At 43.0% G+C, this 17661-nt stretch overlaps 1 protein-coding gene across 1 annotated transcript in view; it reads left to right on the forward strand.

Annotated features, from left to right (window-relative positions):
- The window catches only part of LOC124556716 (pleckstrin homology domain-containing family G member 7-like), a 177346-nt gene that overhangs the window by 26896 nt on the left and 132789 nt on the right, over positions 1-17661 (forward strand). Inside the window, exons 2-3 of the mRNA XM_047130704.1 lie at positions 3729-3824; positions 8945-9049. Of these exons, the coding sequence (XP_046986660.1) occupies positions 3729-3824; positions 8945-9049 (201 nt within the window). The remainder of the gene's footprint in view (positions 1-3728; positions 3825-8944; positions 9050-17661) is intronic.

Here is a 17661-nt window from a genome sequence, read left to right on the forward strand (position 1 = left end):
TCTGACTTTGATAAAGGTCGGATTGTAGCCTATCGCGATTGCGGTTTATCGTATCGCGACAGCCACGTCTCGATCCCTGAGTCAACAGATGGGGACGTTTGCAAGACAACAACCATCTGCACGAACAGTTCGACGACATTTGCAGAAGCATGGACTATCAGCTCAGAGACCATGGCTGCGGTTACCCTTGACGCTGCATCACAGACAGGGGCCCCTGCGATGGTGTACTCAACGACGAACCTGGGTGCACGAATGGCAAAACGTCATTTTTTCGGATGAATCCAGGTTCTGTTTACAGCATCATGATGGTCGCATCCGTGTTTGGCGACATCGCGGTGAACGCACATTGCAAGCGTATATTCGTCATCGCCATACTGGCGTATCACCCGGCGTGATGGTATGGGGTGCCATTGGTTACACGTCTTGGTCACCTCTTGTTCGCATTGACGGCACTTTGAACAGTGGACGTTACATTTCAGATGTGCTACGACCCGTGGCTGTACCCTTCATTCGATCTCTGCGAAACCCTACATTTCAGCAGGATAATGCACGACCGCATGTTGCAGGTCCTGTACGGGCCTTTCTGGATACAGAAAATGTTCGACTGCTGCCCTGGCCAGCACATTCTCCAGATCTCTCACCAACTGAAAACGTCTGGTCAATGGTGGCCGAGCAACTGATTCGTCACGATGCGCCAGTCACTACTTTTGATGAACTGTGGTATCGTGTTGAAGCCGCATGGGCAGCTGTACCTGTAGACGCTATCCAAGCTCTGTTTGACTCAATGCCCAGGTGTATCAAGACCGTTATTACGGCCAGAGGTGGTTGTTCTAGGTACTGATTTCTCAGGATCTATGCACCCAAATCTCGTGAAAATGTAATCACATGTCAGTTCTAGTATAATATATTTGTCCAATGAATACCTGTTTATCATCTGCATTTCTTCTTGGTGTAGCAATTTTAATTGTGCAGTAGTGTAGTATTGACTTGTGTTCGAAGTGATGACAGCACGGCTCTTCGCCAGCGACAACTCGTGACAGTAACTGATTCCCTTCCTCGGCATAGCGTTGCAAATGTTCAAGAGAGAGTCCCATATGACTTCCTGTGCTAGTTGAAGACTGTGAGATACTCATTAAGCTCACACTTCCATTTCCCCGCAATCTGATCTTTGTGGCTATGGCTGCTACCGTAACTCTCCGGTCTTGACTAGTGAGGACATGTGCCTGCTCTCGGCAATGCGGTGTGGTTTTCCAGACCGTGCTTCATCGACCAACCACATTTGTCCTTCCCTGAATTGCTTGTGTCACGTTTTGACTCTTACAACAGACACGCGGTGCTCTCCGCACACTTTTGCCATTCTTAGATGAATTTTAGTTCCCAAGTACTCCTATCGCTGTCAGGAAACGCACCGCACCGCTCCGCTCTTCTTTTGAAACCTGTTTCACTGTTTTCAGTACGACTGAGAGCAGACACGCGCGTACTCGCTCTGTCGTCACGTGTCCCTTTAGCACCTAATTTGGGACCTCAGCGCTCTTATAGCGAGCACACCTTTTTCCTCAAGCAATGGCCTTACGATCCTTCAGGCGGTTTTCATTTTACAGCATGCGGCTCGTTTCTTCAATTCACCTTATAAACGTTTCAGCATAACTTAGAGCTGACAAAAGCCGAACGACCCTACTCACGTTACTAAAGAACCACTTACTTATAACTGCCACAGAAATGCAGACCAAAAACGGCCGCCAGTAATGTTTTTCGCGCTCGTTATCGGATGCCATTTCTCTAAACACATACGCGATTATCATTGTAAATAATGCCGCCATTGTAGGAACTATTTGTCATACTGTATACGTGCGTGTTGTTTTTCGATCTTTAACTGTATCCATGCCCTCTGGCAAGGTCCAACTTGATCAGTCAGCTAAGTGGTGGTTAACGAGCCGTTCACTATTGGAATGTTCTTGGAATCAGTGTTGGAGACACCTGGGATTTACTAAATGAAATTGTTTATGGTAGGAGAACAAGCATCTGTGCAATTCTGACACGAGCAAGACGAAACTGATATGGTAAATTTGTGTCCTTACAAAATACGTTGAATTAGTGGTAGATGTCTTCTATGTAGGGCCCATTTGAGTCCACAGATCTTTGATCAGTTCCTTCTACATTCCTGCGTGTCACTTTTCGTGAGGCTGTGCAAGACCACCACCGATTTTTGTTCCCAGCAATGTGCACGAGCATATCGGAAGTAAACTGCTCGCTCTGCGACTTGTTGCAGCGTAAGGACGCTGCGTAAGTTCGAAAACAAGCGCACCAACACGCAACGACTAATAGTTCGTTTTAAATACGGCGATTCGTGCTTTTTTAGACTACATAAATGCTTTCCCCTCCCTTACAACAGGCGTAGATAATCGCACATTAAACTAGACTGCTATTGCCACACTCTACAAACTATTTTAATTAATTAATTACATACTTTTTTACAAAAAGAATGTCGAGTGCACTACAAGGTGAGCTGGAGGACGAGACAGTATTTGAGAAGCTTTTTTAGAGCAGTGCTACAAAGAGAAGGGAACTACAGAAAATTAAAAGTATAATTCTGCGGGTCCATATGTCGATTCCGAGTCGAGTCTTAATTACCACACCTTAGTTTACTAATCCCAGTTGCCCATTATTTTATGTAGTGTAGGTATTGGTTCTTCTGCGACAAACAATTTCATTTTCTAAATCCCAGGTTTCTCCAACGGACAATATTTACTGTCTACAGGCTGGTTTTTTTATCGTTTTGACAGACCCGACTGGGGGCTCTTGGTGTATCATTGTAATTAATGACGCAGATCGTCCGGGGAAAGAGAATCACAACACGTCACTACGAATTCAGGTATTAGCGCATTGTCGCCTGTCTAGAAATTAGATGTCATATAAATGAAATAATGACAGATAGTATACGACGCATGTCAGCGAAAATGTAATTTCACTCAAATCTCTCGGAAAACAGTACACATGTCGAGGAAGCTTTTATGCACTGCCGGCCGCAGTGAGATGAAAGGTCGTCAACTACCGGCATTTAGTGATGACGTTTAACGATTATAGCGATTAACTTAATTACAATATATTCAGTAATACCCGAATAACCATGCTATACTTCTAACTATACGTACACAAAAATGTAAACTGTCATTTGGGCACATTACTCGCCAAATAATTAATACTGCCTCGATACTAATGTTTGGCATCTGTACAAACTGCTACAGTTACACACACACACACACACACACACACACACATCGTATTCAATAAACCACATACAAAAGAATGAATCACATAATCAGAACCCGTTGTGATATGGAATGAGTCAAGGAAGTATTTGTAAAAGCATGTATTTTCCTAAGCAATATTTTTAACCCTGAGCAAAATGAAATTGCAAACCCATGACGAAATCATGCACAAAATTTATGTTATTAATAGTGATAAACGACTTCAGTCCCATCCTAATTAAACGTCATTACAGTCATGGACCCGATATTTTGATACGCCCTATGCAGTCGCAGTAGAGCCTTCTTTTCGCCAAGTTATCAACTCCAGGCTTCTGAATAGTAATTGGTTGCGTGTGTGTATATGTGTGTGTGTGTGTGTGTGTGTGTGTGTGTGTGTGTGTGTGTGTGTGCGTGTATTGTGTTCAAAGGCATGCGCGTGTGTATTTATGGTACTTAAAATATCATTTTTTATGCTTACAGGTGTTCATGGAACCACTTAAGAAGATACAAGTTGAGGGATTTGCTATGTTTGCTGAACCTGAGCTCCTGTTTGGGAATTTAGACGAGCTATGCTGTGTAAGTACTTGGAAATATATAGTTTTTATTGAAGATTGTATCATGCTGTCGTCATAAATATAGATAAACAAGAACAGCCAAGGATCGACGACCTACTTTTGTAGATGTATTCCACTGTGTACCAAGAATGTGCAACCTTTTAATACGCAAATGCGTCAGTGCTTACATAATCTGTCTTACCCTTTCAGTGGACAGGTTCGTCTATCCCACTCGTCGTTGCTTTAAATTTGGATTTCTGTCCTCTTCCTTCAATAAAGCGGCAATCTGGTTCCCTATCATTCAACTGTGATCGGATCTGCTGAGTCACAAGGAGGAAAGTAGCGATGAACTTCAGTCCAACGGAATCGAATCACTAAGACTTTCCATCCTTAAAAAACACAAAGTCTGTCGCAAAAGTAAATAAAAAGTGAGAAATTAAGTAGGAACCAATATGGTGAAGTGGGAAGAGGAGGTCTTCCGCGAAGCTAATCCATTTTAACTGCTTGGCTTCTGAGCGTCAAAAGAGTTTTAACACTGATCGATTTCCCAAGTTTTTACACTGCTACCAGAAAGGAAATCGGTAAACAACTAATAAAAGCAGACGAAACGTAAAAAAGAAGCTATATTATGATAAGATTTAAATAGGGATATCGGGTTCATTGCAAGATATCACTGTATAACGCATCAGCGTTTCAACAAATTGCAGAAGAAATTCAGTCAATTGCTCGCACTGCACTGATACACTTCTCACCACTAAACTCCGCCTTGCAGTATATTTGTAAAAGTCAGCAGTAAATAAAGTCAAAGGCTGTCTCAAGCACTTAATACATATACAAGTAATTTTCAAGCGTTTGTGTAAAATATTCCAACTCATTGACGATCTACTTGTGGATGTCCAGTCGGGTTGATGGTTCGATTGCCTACGCACTGTTTGGAAGATTGACCTAGTCTTCATCGTTAGAAACTGCGAGAGGTGGTGATAGGTAAGATCCCTGTTTATGTTTAACGAAAGTTCGAGGCATCACTGGCACCCCGATATAAGCATATCGGGGTTCGACTCCCGTTGCCGACTACACCCTGTTATAGTATTCCTGCACACGAACTCGGTGTCTCGTGAAACGAGAAACGTATTGTGGTTTTAGACTGTGAGATATCCGATAAAACTAAGACAAATGAGTGCCAGATACCACAAACCTTCCCTAACTTGAAACTTACTTATACAGGGTGTCCCAGGAGGAATGGTCAACAGTCAAGGATATGACAGGAACGATCATTCGAAGCAAAAATGTCTAGTAAAAATGAACTCTAAAATGGGTACCTTAAGAGTTATGAACATTTATTCATCTTCGATATTGTGGAATAAATCTCTTCCACTGCAAGCTCCTTGCTGATTGATAAAATTTTTATTTTGCTTCTGGGAAAAGAGTTGCTTGGGTGGTCAAGATAAATGGGACATGAGGATCTGGTATCAATGGGCATGAGGGCAGCACACAGCCCTCCCGGCCGTTGTCGACTTTCACATCTTTGCTTGTCATTCAAATAGCTCCTCAAATGGACTCACGAGACTTAGTGCACCCAGTTCCAGTCATCCCACCATGGAAAAATCCCTGACAGTACCGCGAACTGAATCCGGGTCCTCGACATGAGAGTCAGACGGGCTTTCTAGTCGGCTACAGAGGCGGACAAACTACAGAAGCAAAAGAAACGTAACAAAAAATGTAATTTAGAAATGAAATATGCTTAAATGAATGTTGGGTTGAAAATCACAGTATTTTACTAGGGGAGGTGATATTCCCTTGCTTACTGCCAGTTTTGAGTTGATAGCCCCTTATACACTACTGAGCGAAAACATTATGACCACCTGCTTAAAAGCGTGTTGGTCCACTTCTGGAACGCAATTCAGCAGTGATTCTGCGTGCCACGGATTCGACAATTTCCAGAAGTTTGTGGCACCGGATGCCTACGCACAGGTAACACACTTCCCCCAATTTACTGGCGGTTGGTTTGCAGGCCCGAATCTGGCGCACGATGGCGTTCCTGTTGGGTTTCATAGTAATTAGATAAGCCGAATTTGATGGCCAAGACATCAACGTGAGTTAACTATCATGCTCCTCAAACGATTGCAGCACGATTCTGGCCTTCTGACACCGACAGTTACCCTGCTGGAAGAGGCCATCGCTGTTGAGAAGACATCAACCTTAAGGGATTATAGGTGGTCTCTACTAATGCCCACGTGGTCTACGGGTATCATGGTGCCTTCGACTACTACCATAGGTCCCATGGAAACACAGATGACTGTCCCCCATAATATAACACTGCTCCCGCCGGCCTGTGTCCCTGACGCACTGTATGTTTCGAGCAGCCGTTCTCCTATCTGGACACGACCATCAACCAGGTTTAACAATAAAAGGGATTCATCCTACCAGGCGACACGATTCCATCGAGCCGCGAGTCGCTCTCGATGATCCTGTGCCCAATGTAATCATAACTGACTATACTGTTCGGTCAAGAATGGAACACTTAGGATCCTCTGCTGCGAAACACCATATTCAACACTTTTCGTTGAACAGTGTGCTCCAAAACATTTGTGCTTGCGCCAGCACTGTTCTCTGTCACCAGATTTACGACAGATCTCAGCCTAACTTATTTTAGAGAGCGGGCAACCCTCCGATCCCTATATTCTGTGATGAGGTAAGGACGTCCAACTTCTTGTCGCCTACTCGTGGTTTCAGTATTCTTCAACCACTTTTCGTATATGCTCGCGACAGTAGCACGCAAACAGCCGACCATCTTTGCCGATTCCGAGATGCTCGCTCCCAGGCACTGGGCTACGACAATCTGGCTTTTCTCAAAATCGCTTAAATCGGTGGGTTTCCCCTTTTGTGCCACACCGGCGCTAGAATCATTCGTCTGTGCTCCGATCACACACTTCTCTTAATGCGTCAACTTACCTCAGCGCCACCACGCAGTATACAACCTCGCAGTGGGCAGTAGTCATAACGTTTTGGTTCATCAGTGTAAGTGACCTTCAGTTTAAAGTGTAACCAGAATCAAGTTTGCAACTTGACTTTTTTAACGTGCACAGACCATTGCCAGAGACGAAAGATGAGATAATTGACAAAAAATCCCATGGCCGACAGAGAATTCAAGCCCGAACCATTGAATTTGTAGTCTGATTCTGTATCATTCAGTCACTGACAAGGGGAGGCCGCCAATTGTGAAATTCAGATTCGATTCATACTGCGCATAGTAAAAGCTCATGGCCAGAGGTGTAATGTGGCAAAGCACCAAGATGCACTTCTCAGCCGTTGTCGAGAAAATCGACAGTTAAAAGAAACCGTTGCGGTGAAATACTCTCTACGTTTAACAGTTTTCTACAGCGTCGTGGCGCAAGGGTAAGCGCTCGGGTTCGTAATCCGAAGGCCGCCGGATCGAATCTCGCGCCATGCAATTTTTTTATTATTAGTTTTTTGTAATTCATATATATATATATATATATATATAAACTATTGATGAATTGCTTATGCATGTTGGTGAAGGCGGATCGCTCTCCAATTGTACCGCCTCCATTTTTCCGTTTTTTTAACAGGGTGTACCAAAGCTCTCCCGTCCGCACTGATTTTCGACGATGTTATAAGTTGCGCTAGGGACCGCATCTACCTTCTTTCGAAGTTAGCAGGCAACTACGCTGTTATGCGGCGGCTCGTTTCGGCTCATTCAACATCTGTCCTTCAAGTGTAACGAGCGAGTAACGGAGTTTATATTTCATACCTGCCACAGCGAATTTGTGTTCGTGGGGTCTCTATTCGAATTCGAACGTTTGACTTACGCTATAAGTATTCGTTTCGGAATATCGTTTCTACGTCTTCCGTTAACTATACGTGATTAACATTATGAAGACAATTAATAACATTTGTGAAATACAACTTTGTTTGCGGAAAAGATAATGATGTTCGAAGTCGCCAGTTTTTCCACGACAAACGACTTTCAACAACTTATTATATGCATAATTGTTGCAACTGATTGCCGGGAATTATATATATATATGTGTGTGTGTGTGTGTGTGTGTGTGTGTGTGTATACACATTTGAATTACAAAAAACAAATACTAAAAAAAAAAAAAAAAGTTGCATGGTGCGAGATTATATCCGGCGACCTTCGGATTTCAAACCCGAGCGCTTACCACTGCGCCACGACGCTGTGGAAAATTATTACTCGTAGAGAGTATTTCACCGCAAAGGTTTCTTTTAACTGTCGATTTTCTCGACAACGGCTGAGAAGTGCATCTTGCTACTTTGCCACATTACACCTCTGGCCATGAGCTTTTATTATGCGCAGTATGAATCGAATCTGAATTTTACAATTGGCGGCCTCCCCTTGTGAGCCACATCCAGGCAAAGATAAAGACTAAGTACGTTTTCAATACAAATAATGTATGTAGTTTGCTCATTACATTTTACAATCACAGTTACAAATTAAGCCTTCGTAGGCTCATTCCTCGTTCAGGTAATCAAAGAGCGATCTGTTGCTGACAAGAGGTGACTCGCACTGTTCCTCCACTGCGGCCGTCACATATCTTCGCTATCTCAGAAAACTTCCTGTCCGCAACTATCGCTGCATAAGCAGTGGATAAAATCCTAAGAAAATACCATTCTCTACAATATCATGAGCCACAAATATCAACGTCCTCTGTAGTCAAATTGGGTTGAATGCAGATATTTGTTCTTATGTTCGAGTTCATCATAAACAATGATTCAGTTTAATCTCGGATCGTGTTGGCTTTACCACAGCATCTTCTCGCGATGTGATCGCTTAACATAGTTCCCAGTACAAAGATCTTCAGGTACGTTTGAAATTCAGGTAGTCCGATTCCAGTGAGCGCCAAATACACGCAGCTCAGTTCTGCCTATATGGGTTTAACTCAGCCTTGACACCTTACATTTCTAGAACAGTGGTGAGATCCTGCAACCACTATTCTTATGTGTTGTTAACAAGAGTCTGGAATCTACCAAGCGATTCGGTCTTGGGACTCGGCGTCTGAAAAGTAAGAAACGCTTGAGAAAGTTTGTTCCCTCTGTTTTCAGTTCAGTTTCTCGTAGGAGTGTTCCTTCAAAAATAATAATTTGTTACTTCTGTTTCAGGTAACGTACGCATTCTGTAAGGAGTTCATAAGCTTGATGTTGGAAAACGTTGGACCTAATGGTGACCTGCCTGTTACCGACGTCTTGGTCAAGTTATTTCAAAAGGTTTGAATATTTCTATTATTTTTCAACTGCACCTGTGGTTTTTTTTTTTTTTGCTTAAATTAAGTGTATTTATGCTATTCCGCAATTAGGTACCGTTACTAAATAATAAAATTCTGTTCTTACTTTGGTTGTTTAAAAGAAAGATACGAAGTTTCTCAATTATCACTGTCTTTTCAGGACAACAGTTGCATATTTTGTTTGACTGACAAACATCCAAACTACTCACATAAATATCGTGGCAGTACAAGCTTAAGATGCTGCTTCTAGTTACTATCAGCTTGCACAAAGGCAAAAAAAGGAAAGGGAAAGAAGAATAGAAGCAGCAGAGAAATCAACACGAAGCTCTGAAAACCTTTCATTTGGAAGTCAACTCCTTCAATGATATTAAAACTACGGTTTCGTAATGTTCCTCCATAACACCCTTCGCGGTTAATATTATTGGTTTCTGAAAGGTTCAAAATGTACAAACCTGACTCCCCTATACACAGCGTGACAAAAAAGTGAAGTACGCAATAGGGGAGGAGGAGACGAAATGAAACTTCAAGGGTTGAGAGACAATGTGATTCTATTCCAGTGATTACAAAATCCAGTCAAATTTACAAAGAATTTGGCAGTATGAGCACATTTATCAGTATGACATGCCCCCACTCAGGCCTGGATTCGGTGTGGGAACTAGCTGGCCCAAAACTATTATAACAAGTCCTTGATATCCTGAATTTTGGGAAAAATCTTTGGATTTTGGTGGCCGCGAGAGTACCTCACCATCATGCAGACCGTTCGTATGGACACGTGTCATGTGCGGACGGGCGTCGTCCTGATGAAAACTAGCGTCACGATGCTGCAGGATGAGGGGTAAAGCATGAGGACGCATTATGCCCATGACGTACTGTTTTGCCATCACAGCTCCCTAGGTCACTACACAAAATCATACCCCATAGCTTCCCACACCATGACGTCAGCAGTAACAACCCTGTGCCTTTCCAAAGCATTTGAAGAATGAGACTTCCCGCCAGACTGCCGCTATACTTGCCAACGATGGTTATCCGGGGTGGGGTACTGCAGAACCACGAATCATTGCTGGACACAGTGCAAAGGCACTCATTAGTAGTCCATGTTTCCCTGTCATGGCACCACTCCAAACGCAGACGTTTGTGTTGTGATGTTCCCGGGAGCCTATGCATGGGGCGGTAATTCCCTAGTCCGGCTGCTGTCGGTCGCTGCAATGGTGTTGCAGGGAATCCATTACTTGTTCTAGGATGGCAGACGCTGATGTGAAGAGGCTGCGATGTGCTTTGTATACAAAGTGGCAATCCTCCCTTGTGGTGGTCACTTGTGGTCGACCGGAACCTTGACGACGAGTATGACTCCCCTCTTGTTCCCATGCAGTAAAACACTGGGCCACTACCACATCCGAATGCCCCACAAATCTGGACATTGGATGATTTGATCAGCAGGTCACGTGGAGACCCACAATGAAACTCATTTGAAGCCTGGTATGTGCACATAATGCCGTCTCACACGAGTACACAGCATCTCCGTATCCTTCATTGTGATCACTCAACGTCTGACACTGTTCGCGCCCCGTATACACCGTACCAAGCTAGGTAACAACAATAAACATGAATCACACTAATACACTCTGGTGGCTTTCTACATGTCACTATGAATTGGAACTCTAATCATTTACATATGCGCCGATAGTATGTACGTATACGAAATTACACTGACACACAACCATGTCTTTTAGGTCATTCAGTATTCTGTCAGGAGAGTACAATTATTGATTATTATTATTTCATTAACATTAAATTTTGCGCTCATGGAAAAGCTGTGAATTATACTCTGACTGAAACCATACACGCTTAGCGGTGTAAAATCGTTAACGTATTGCAAAGATAACTTTGACCCTGCTTTCGGATTTGAACTTGATACTGGTCGTTGTTTGCTGGCGACGACAGGTATTTCAAAACATCTACATCACTGTGGCTCTAATTAGAACACCAGAGAACTGTCACAATCATGGACAGGAAACGGAATACAAGCAGCACATCGTTCTAAAGGTGCTTATATTCACGAGACCTATCGATTCCAAGTTAGCAGTGGGTCATCTGCACATGAGGCATCCATCGGTGTTTTCCGGAGACTCTGGTCAGTACCCAACGAAATGGCTGAAAGTATTCGACCGAGACGCCAGATGCAACAGGTGGAACCACGTGATGTGCTTGGCAAAACTATAGTTTTACTAGGAAGGAACAGGCCAGCTAGATTCGAGAATAACGAAGAGAAGCCCAATAGCATAGCTTGCCCACTTAGCAGAAGAATAATTGAAGAAAAATGTTGTAGAAGAGGTGTGTCGATCTTTGGCATCAACCTCCAACAGCATTCCAATTCCCTGTGATGAATGGGTTCAGCCAATTAGGACCTACGCCACCATCCTGAAACAACATCTCAGCATACGACCAATGCCTGTTCCGGGCACATAGGCCGTTCCTACAGCAAGAAATTTGACGTTGCATACTAATTACACCGATGGCCAAACTAAAACATGAAATAGGAATTTTCGTTTGAAAATCATCTATATTGTCTGCTGACTTTTCCTTGGGTATCAAAAAGTCATCCTGTGTATAGAGGAATAGCAACGCATCTCCGTTTGTCTTTAAGCGTTTATTTTGTTCTGACAGCATGTCATCTGCGAAGTTGTCGTGAAGAAAACTGCTTATTTTTGAAACACCTTTTCGTGAATAGTGGTTGTGTATGGTACTGTACTTACGTTTTCCGTCAAGTTTTTCATTTTTAGTATGTTTTCTATTGCTATTGTATAAACTGTTTTCCAAACTTTTTTGTGTACTTCACTGTCACCTGTCTTCCCACATATTTTATACAAAACAGTATTTGAGGAAACACTTATGTTGACATAGTCATAGAGAGAGAGAGGAATTGTGTAATTTTCGTCACTCACTTGTTCATCGTTTTGTTTCTGTTCGCTGTGATGCCAGTTTTAAATGGTTGGTGAAAACTATTGCGGTGCGTCTGCTGGAGAGATCTTGTGTGATGTGTTTTCTTTGGTAGACGAACAGACACATGAATAAAACAACTACACAGTGACGTAAACACAGTCTAGCCTGTCTACCGCGGCCACTGTAGCTCGTAGCATCGGCGCACACCAAGTAGTCGCTCAGAATACAAATCTATATAATCACACGAAAGAAAACTCTAACCCAGAAATCATAAATCACCCGAGGAAAAACAATGAAGTTGATACGATAGAAAATCTTAAATTTAACCTATTTGCGTCCCTATCAATCCAGCAGTGTTCACATAACACACTGTAGTTCTGTGGATGGAGCCTACCAACCCTGCTGAATTCAAACAACTTAATGGAAAAATGGGAAAAGAAAACAAGCAATAGCGTCGTTTAAAAGGTGACAGGCACTAGCAGCATTCTTTCACAAAAGTTGAGCGGTTACATGGTAAGATTTTGAATGCTACGTACAATCATGACGTGCGCTAGTAGATCTTCTCACCTTGAACACGTACATGTAAGTATAGTTCGCTAGAGCAGGCCGGAGTGGCCTAGCGGTTCTAGGCGCTACAGTCTGGAACCGCGCAACCGCTACGGTCGTAGGTTCGAATCCTACCTCGGGCATAGATGTGTGTGATGTCCTTAGGTTAGTTAGATTTAAGTAGTTCTAAGTTCTAGGGGACTGATGACCTCAGCAGTTAAGTCCCATAGTGCTCAGACCCATTTGAACCAACAGTTCGCTAGAATCAGCTTGTCATCACACGTATACCTCACTACCAGACACTGAAGAGTTTAACTCTCTGAAGAGTGATTGTGTTTTTTTTCTTGCATTTATATGAAATTCCTTTGTGTAAAACTTTCGTAATTCCTAAGTAAGGTTTCGCCGAGTGTGCTGACGTTAATCTCATGTATGAGGAGGCAATAAGCTGTTGTCGAGATTCTAAAGGTTGTTATACAAAGGACAGTCTCCAGCCAAGAGGTGACATGCTTCAAGGGCTTCGCGACAATATACTGAAACAGGGGTGCTCTGACCGCCTCGACGTGAACTTGTTTGGTCTCGTAGTATATAGACCTTTCGGTGTGACTTTCCGTGTCAGAGGCTGTGGGAGTCAAATGTAACACCAGAAAACGATCCATAGTCTAGACATCAAACTCCTCCCATCGCAGCATTGCAGTATTCAAGCTGCAGAATGCGCAAGTCTTGTCAGATGATGACTTCCCACCGACCAGTTTTATCTCCTGTGAGTTAACAATGCATGTTTTGTTTATCGACGAGTGTTATTTCAGTATCAGCAACGGCCACGTATAAGACTTTCAAGTTAAAACAAATCTAGTGAGACACCAAAAATAATTGTGGCAAACGTATGGACTTGCGTTGTACAGAACTATCGTGTTGTGCGTTACAATCTAGCTGACACGCTCAGTATAGAATATCATCCTATCTTTCTACATTAAATTTTACCAGAATCGTAGTAGAGTGGCTGGCTGGTAATTAATCGGTAATTATTCTTCTCATATGGTCAAGTCACCGAACATATCGTCGTTAATTATACTCAGTAAATAAGTAATACTGGACTGGAACGGACAGGCTGGTTCCTTGGCCGCAAAGATATCCACACTTACAGAGTATGAATTTATTTTTATGCAGTTGAAAGCACATTGTGTAAGGACTGGTTGCTGTCCTTGTTGAAGCTTCATTATTCGTCAAACTCTTGGCTCTTTTGAACGCTTTCTTCATTTATGAGTACTTATAGCAGTTACATTCACAGTTGTAAAATACAACATATAACATCAAAAGGACGTTCTAGCAACAGTCTAACGTAGGTCGCTGAAACTGCAAACTGTCCTATGTCGTCGGAATAGGGAGCATGTCATTTCAGACTTAAAGAATCGTCGAGGACTAATGCACAGAAATAAGACTGGCACTTTGTAACGTGCGCGTGGGGCACACAATACTCATTAAAGCCTGTACTATGGTAAGTGAGCGGGGTTCACCCTATGAGACAGTATTTTCATATAGATATCGACCGCGTGTACCTGAATGGTGGCAAATCAGACTTACACCCACTCTGTAATAACAATGATCCGTCAAGTAAGTTCAAAATGCAACTACACGTTAGGATGGACCAAAAGCAACACTGAAGATGCTACCAATTTAATAATAATACGGTCGCCAGCCTAATTAGGCATTAACTGAGTTTCTTCCCTGTACAAGTTGGTGTATATTCATGCAAAACAACAAGTAGTAACACTGCATAATATAGTAAAATTTTAGAACCAGAAAACCTATTGAACTGATAGTTTCACGTTCTGTCCTGTTATTGAAAAACCATGAATATATAACAATACACTATAATGTATACTACAAAACTTCGTACTGTCTATTGATCTGATTAAAATCGGGCATAGGTTACCCTAGCAATAGCACTTTCGTGACACACACAAAATGTCAATTTTGATAAAGATAAAACACTGATAAATTTTGACTTATATATTGACTTTAACTTTCGCTAGTCAAACCAATGTGGAACACTTCAGAATTCAAATGAATAAAAGGGGGAGGGGGGGGGGAACCCTGAAACTGTTATGATCACTATATTAAAAAAAATTGATTACTGAAATTATCATGCGTTCAAGATTTCCAGTATATGAGTTACTACACGTTTTATCTTATTTACTTCTCATTTAATTACCTTTATATCTGTCTCTAAATAATTAAACTTCATTACTGTATCAATATTAAAGTTATCTTTCAACTTCGTTAGACCTTCGTTATCCATTTACTGGTTCATTAACAAAACAGTTCTTTAAACACATTCTAACATAACTAGGTCTGCAAGTAATTATTATTAACACAAAATTTAATTTTTCATTTCGGGACACAGTTGTGAGGATAATTAAATGAGGGGAAAGTTCTGGTAAAATTTAGGTTATTACTGAACAGTTCACTCTAGGGTCCATACGAATACAGTACTAAAAGATTCAACCTGCTTTTATCGATGCGTCGGTTGGCGGGCGGCGAGATGGCGAGGCACAGAGCACACATACAACACAGCTATGGCTCTTGACGTATCGGCACTTTAATTCTTCTTAGCGTCGCAATACTTTTCCATTTAGTGCCTATGGAATTTTGCCATGCTGTGTGGGCGTTGGAACAGTATACCCGAGGCTCAGTGAAACTACGTCTTCCAGGAGAGCCTCCTCGCTCCAGAAGGTGTTGCTCAGACCAATGTCAAACTCGAACTACTACTGCTGAGCCCGTTGTGCCGTACAACGCCCGCGTGCATTTTCCCGCGCTCGCCTACCATCCACCTTTTACCGCTCCCTTACAGACAGGGTATTCACCCGAGGTTTTGCATTCCACATATCCTAACACATTGCCTACGTATGGACCAGACGCACAATTACAATTTTAAACATCTTACAACAGTTTCAACATTTGTTACAATATTGCTTGACATTTGACATAAACATTAATTTTCACATTGAAACTCGTTTACAGTTTTCTTAACACAATGGCATGAAACAAAAAAGAAATGAAAGCAGAACATCAATTACACTAGTTTATCGAAAAATCAGATGGAAAAAAAATTACTTATATGTACAATAGTACAGCGTCGTTGTTGTTGTTGTTGTTGTTACAACTTGACTTCCTCATAAATAAATGTATCGTAATGCGCGTGAAAAGACGATAAGACCCGATATCGTCTGACAACACCATCGGCATCGACACGCTGGAATCAGTGGAATCAGTTACAATCGTGAGGTATCTAGGAACACATGCTGAATAGCCACAGAAGTCTGTCTGTGGGAAAGACAGAGGGCATGGGCCCCTTGTATTGTACTGTATTATATGGAACTGGGGACTTAGAAACGACGGAGAGGCTTCGTCCCCGCCGTAGCCTCAGCGGTACACAATTCCACAACAATCTACAACAGTCCACTCACCCCTCCGCTGCCCCACACCGAACATGATGTTAGTGTGCAGTACGCCCCCCAGTGAACCCCCCGGGAACGTTCACACCAGAGGAGTGTAACCCCAGTGTTTGCGTGGTAGGGTAATGATGGTGTACGCGTACGTGGAGAAAGTGTTTGCGCAGCAGTCGCCGACATAGTGTAACTGAGGCGAAATAAGGGGAAACGGCCCGCATTCACCGAGGCAGATGGAAAACCGCCCAAAAACCATCCACAGACTGGCCGGCACATCGTATCCCGACACTAATCCGCTGGGCGGATACGTGCCAGGGACCGGCGTGCCTTCCCGCCCGGAAAGCAGTGCGTTACAGCGCGCGGCAAACCGGGCGGGCACATGGGCCCCTTCCTTAGCTTGCATTTATCTCGAATCTCTCGCCCAATGCAAAGTCCTAAGCGATTGGAAAAAAGAGCAGGAGACTTCTACATATAAGAAGGGTAAGAGAATGAACCCACAGAATTACAGATGAATATCCTTAACATAGGTTTGCTGCAGAATTCTTCAGTCCTTGAGGCGGAAGAGGTTCCTTTCCACAAATCAATACGGTTTTAGAAAGCATGGCTCGTGCGAAATTCAGCTTGCTCTTTACTCAAATGATATCCTGCGAACTATGGATAAAGAGCAATAGGCAAATCCATATTCCTAGATTTTCGGAAAGAGTTTGACATGGTGCCTCACCGCAAACTGTTAACGAAGATACGAGCTTACGTAATAGGTTCCCGGGTATGTGAGTATGGAAACAGCAAGAATACGGTGCTGCGGTCAGTAACGCCTATATAAGATAAGAAGTGTCTGGCGCAGTTGTTAGATCGGTTACTGCTGCTACAATGGCAGCTTATCAAGATTTAAGTGAGTTTGAATTTGGTGTTATAGTCGGTGCACAAGCGATGGAACACAGAATCTCCGAGGTAGCGACGAAGTGGGGACTTTCCCGTACGACCATTTCACGAATATACCGTGAATATCAGATAAAACATCAAACTCCGATATCGCTGCGGCTGGGAAAAGATCCAGCAAGATCGGCACCAACGACGACTGAAGAGAATCGTTCAGCGTGACAGAAGTGCAACCCTTCCGCAAACTGCTGCAAATTTGAAAGCTGGGCCATCATCAAGGGTCAACGTGCGAACTCTTCAACGGAACATTAGCGATATTGGCTTTCCGAGCCGAAGGCCCTCTCGTGTACCCTTGACGGCTGCAAGACACAAAGTTCTACGCCCCACCTGGGCCCGTCAGCACCGACATTGAATTGTTGATGACTGGAAACATGTTGCCTGGTCGTAAAATTCTCGTTTCAAATTGTATCGAGGGGATTTATGTGTACGGGTATGAAGACAACCTCATGAATCTATGCACCTTGGATGTCAGCAGGGGACTGTGCAAGCTGGTGGAGGCTCTGTAATGGTGTGGGGCATGTGCAGTTAGAGTATGGGACCCCTGATACTTCTAGATATGACTCTGATTGGTGACACGTAAGTAAGCATCCGGCCTGATCACCTGCATCCATTCATATCCATTGTGCATCCGAAGAGCTTGGACAACTCCAGCAGGAAAATGGGACACCCCACACGTTCAGAATTGCTACAGAGTGGCTCCAGGAACACTTTTCTGAGCTTA

This window comes from Schistocerca americana, chromosome X, assembly GCF_021461395.2.
Source record: "Schistocerca americana isolate TAMUIC-IGC-003095 chromosome X, iqSchAmer2.1, whole genome shotgun sequence".
NCBI classification, from domain to species: Eukaryota; Metazoa; Arthropoda; class Insecta; order Orthoptera; family Acrididae; genus Schistocerca; species Schistocerca americana.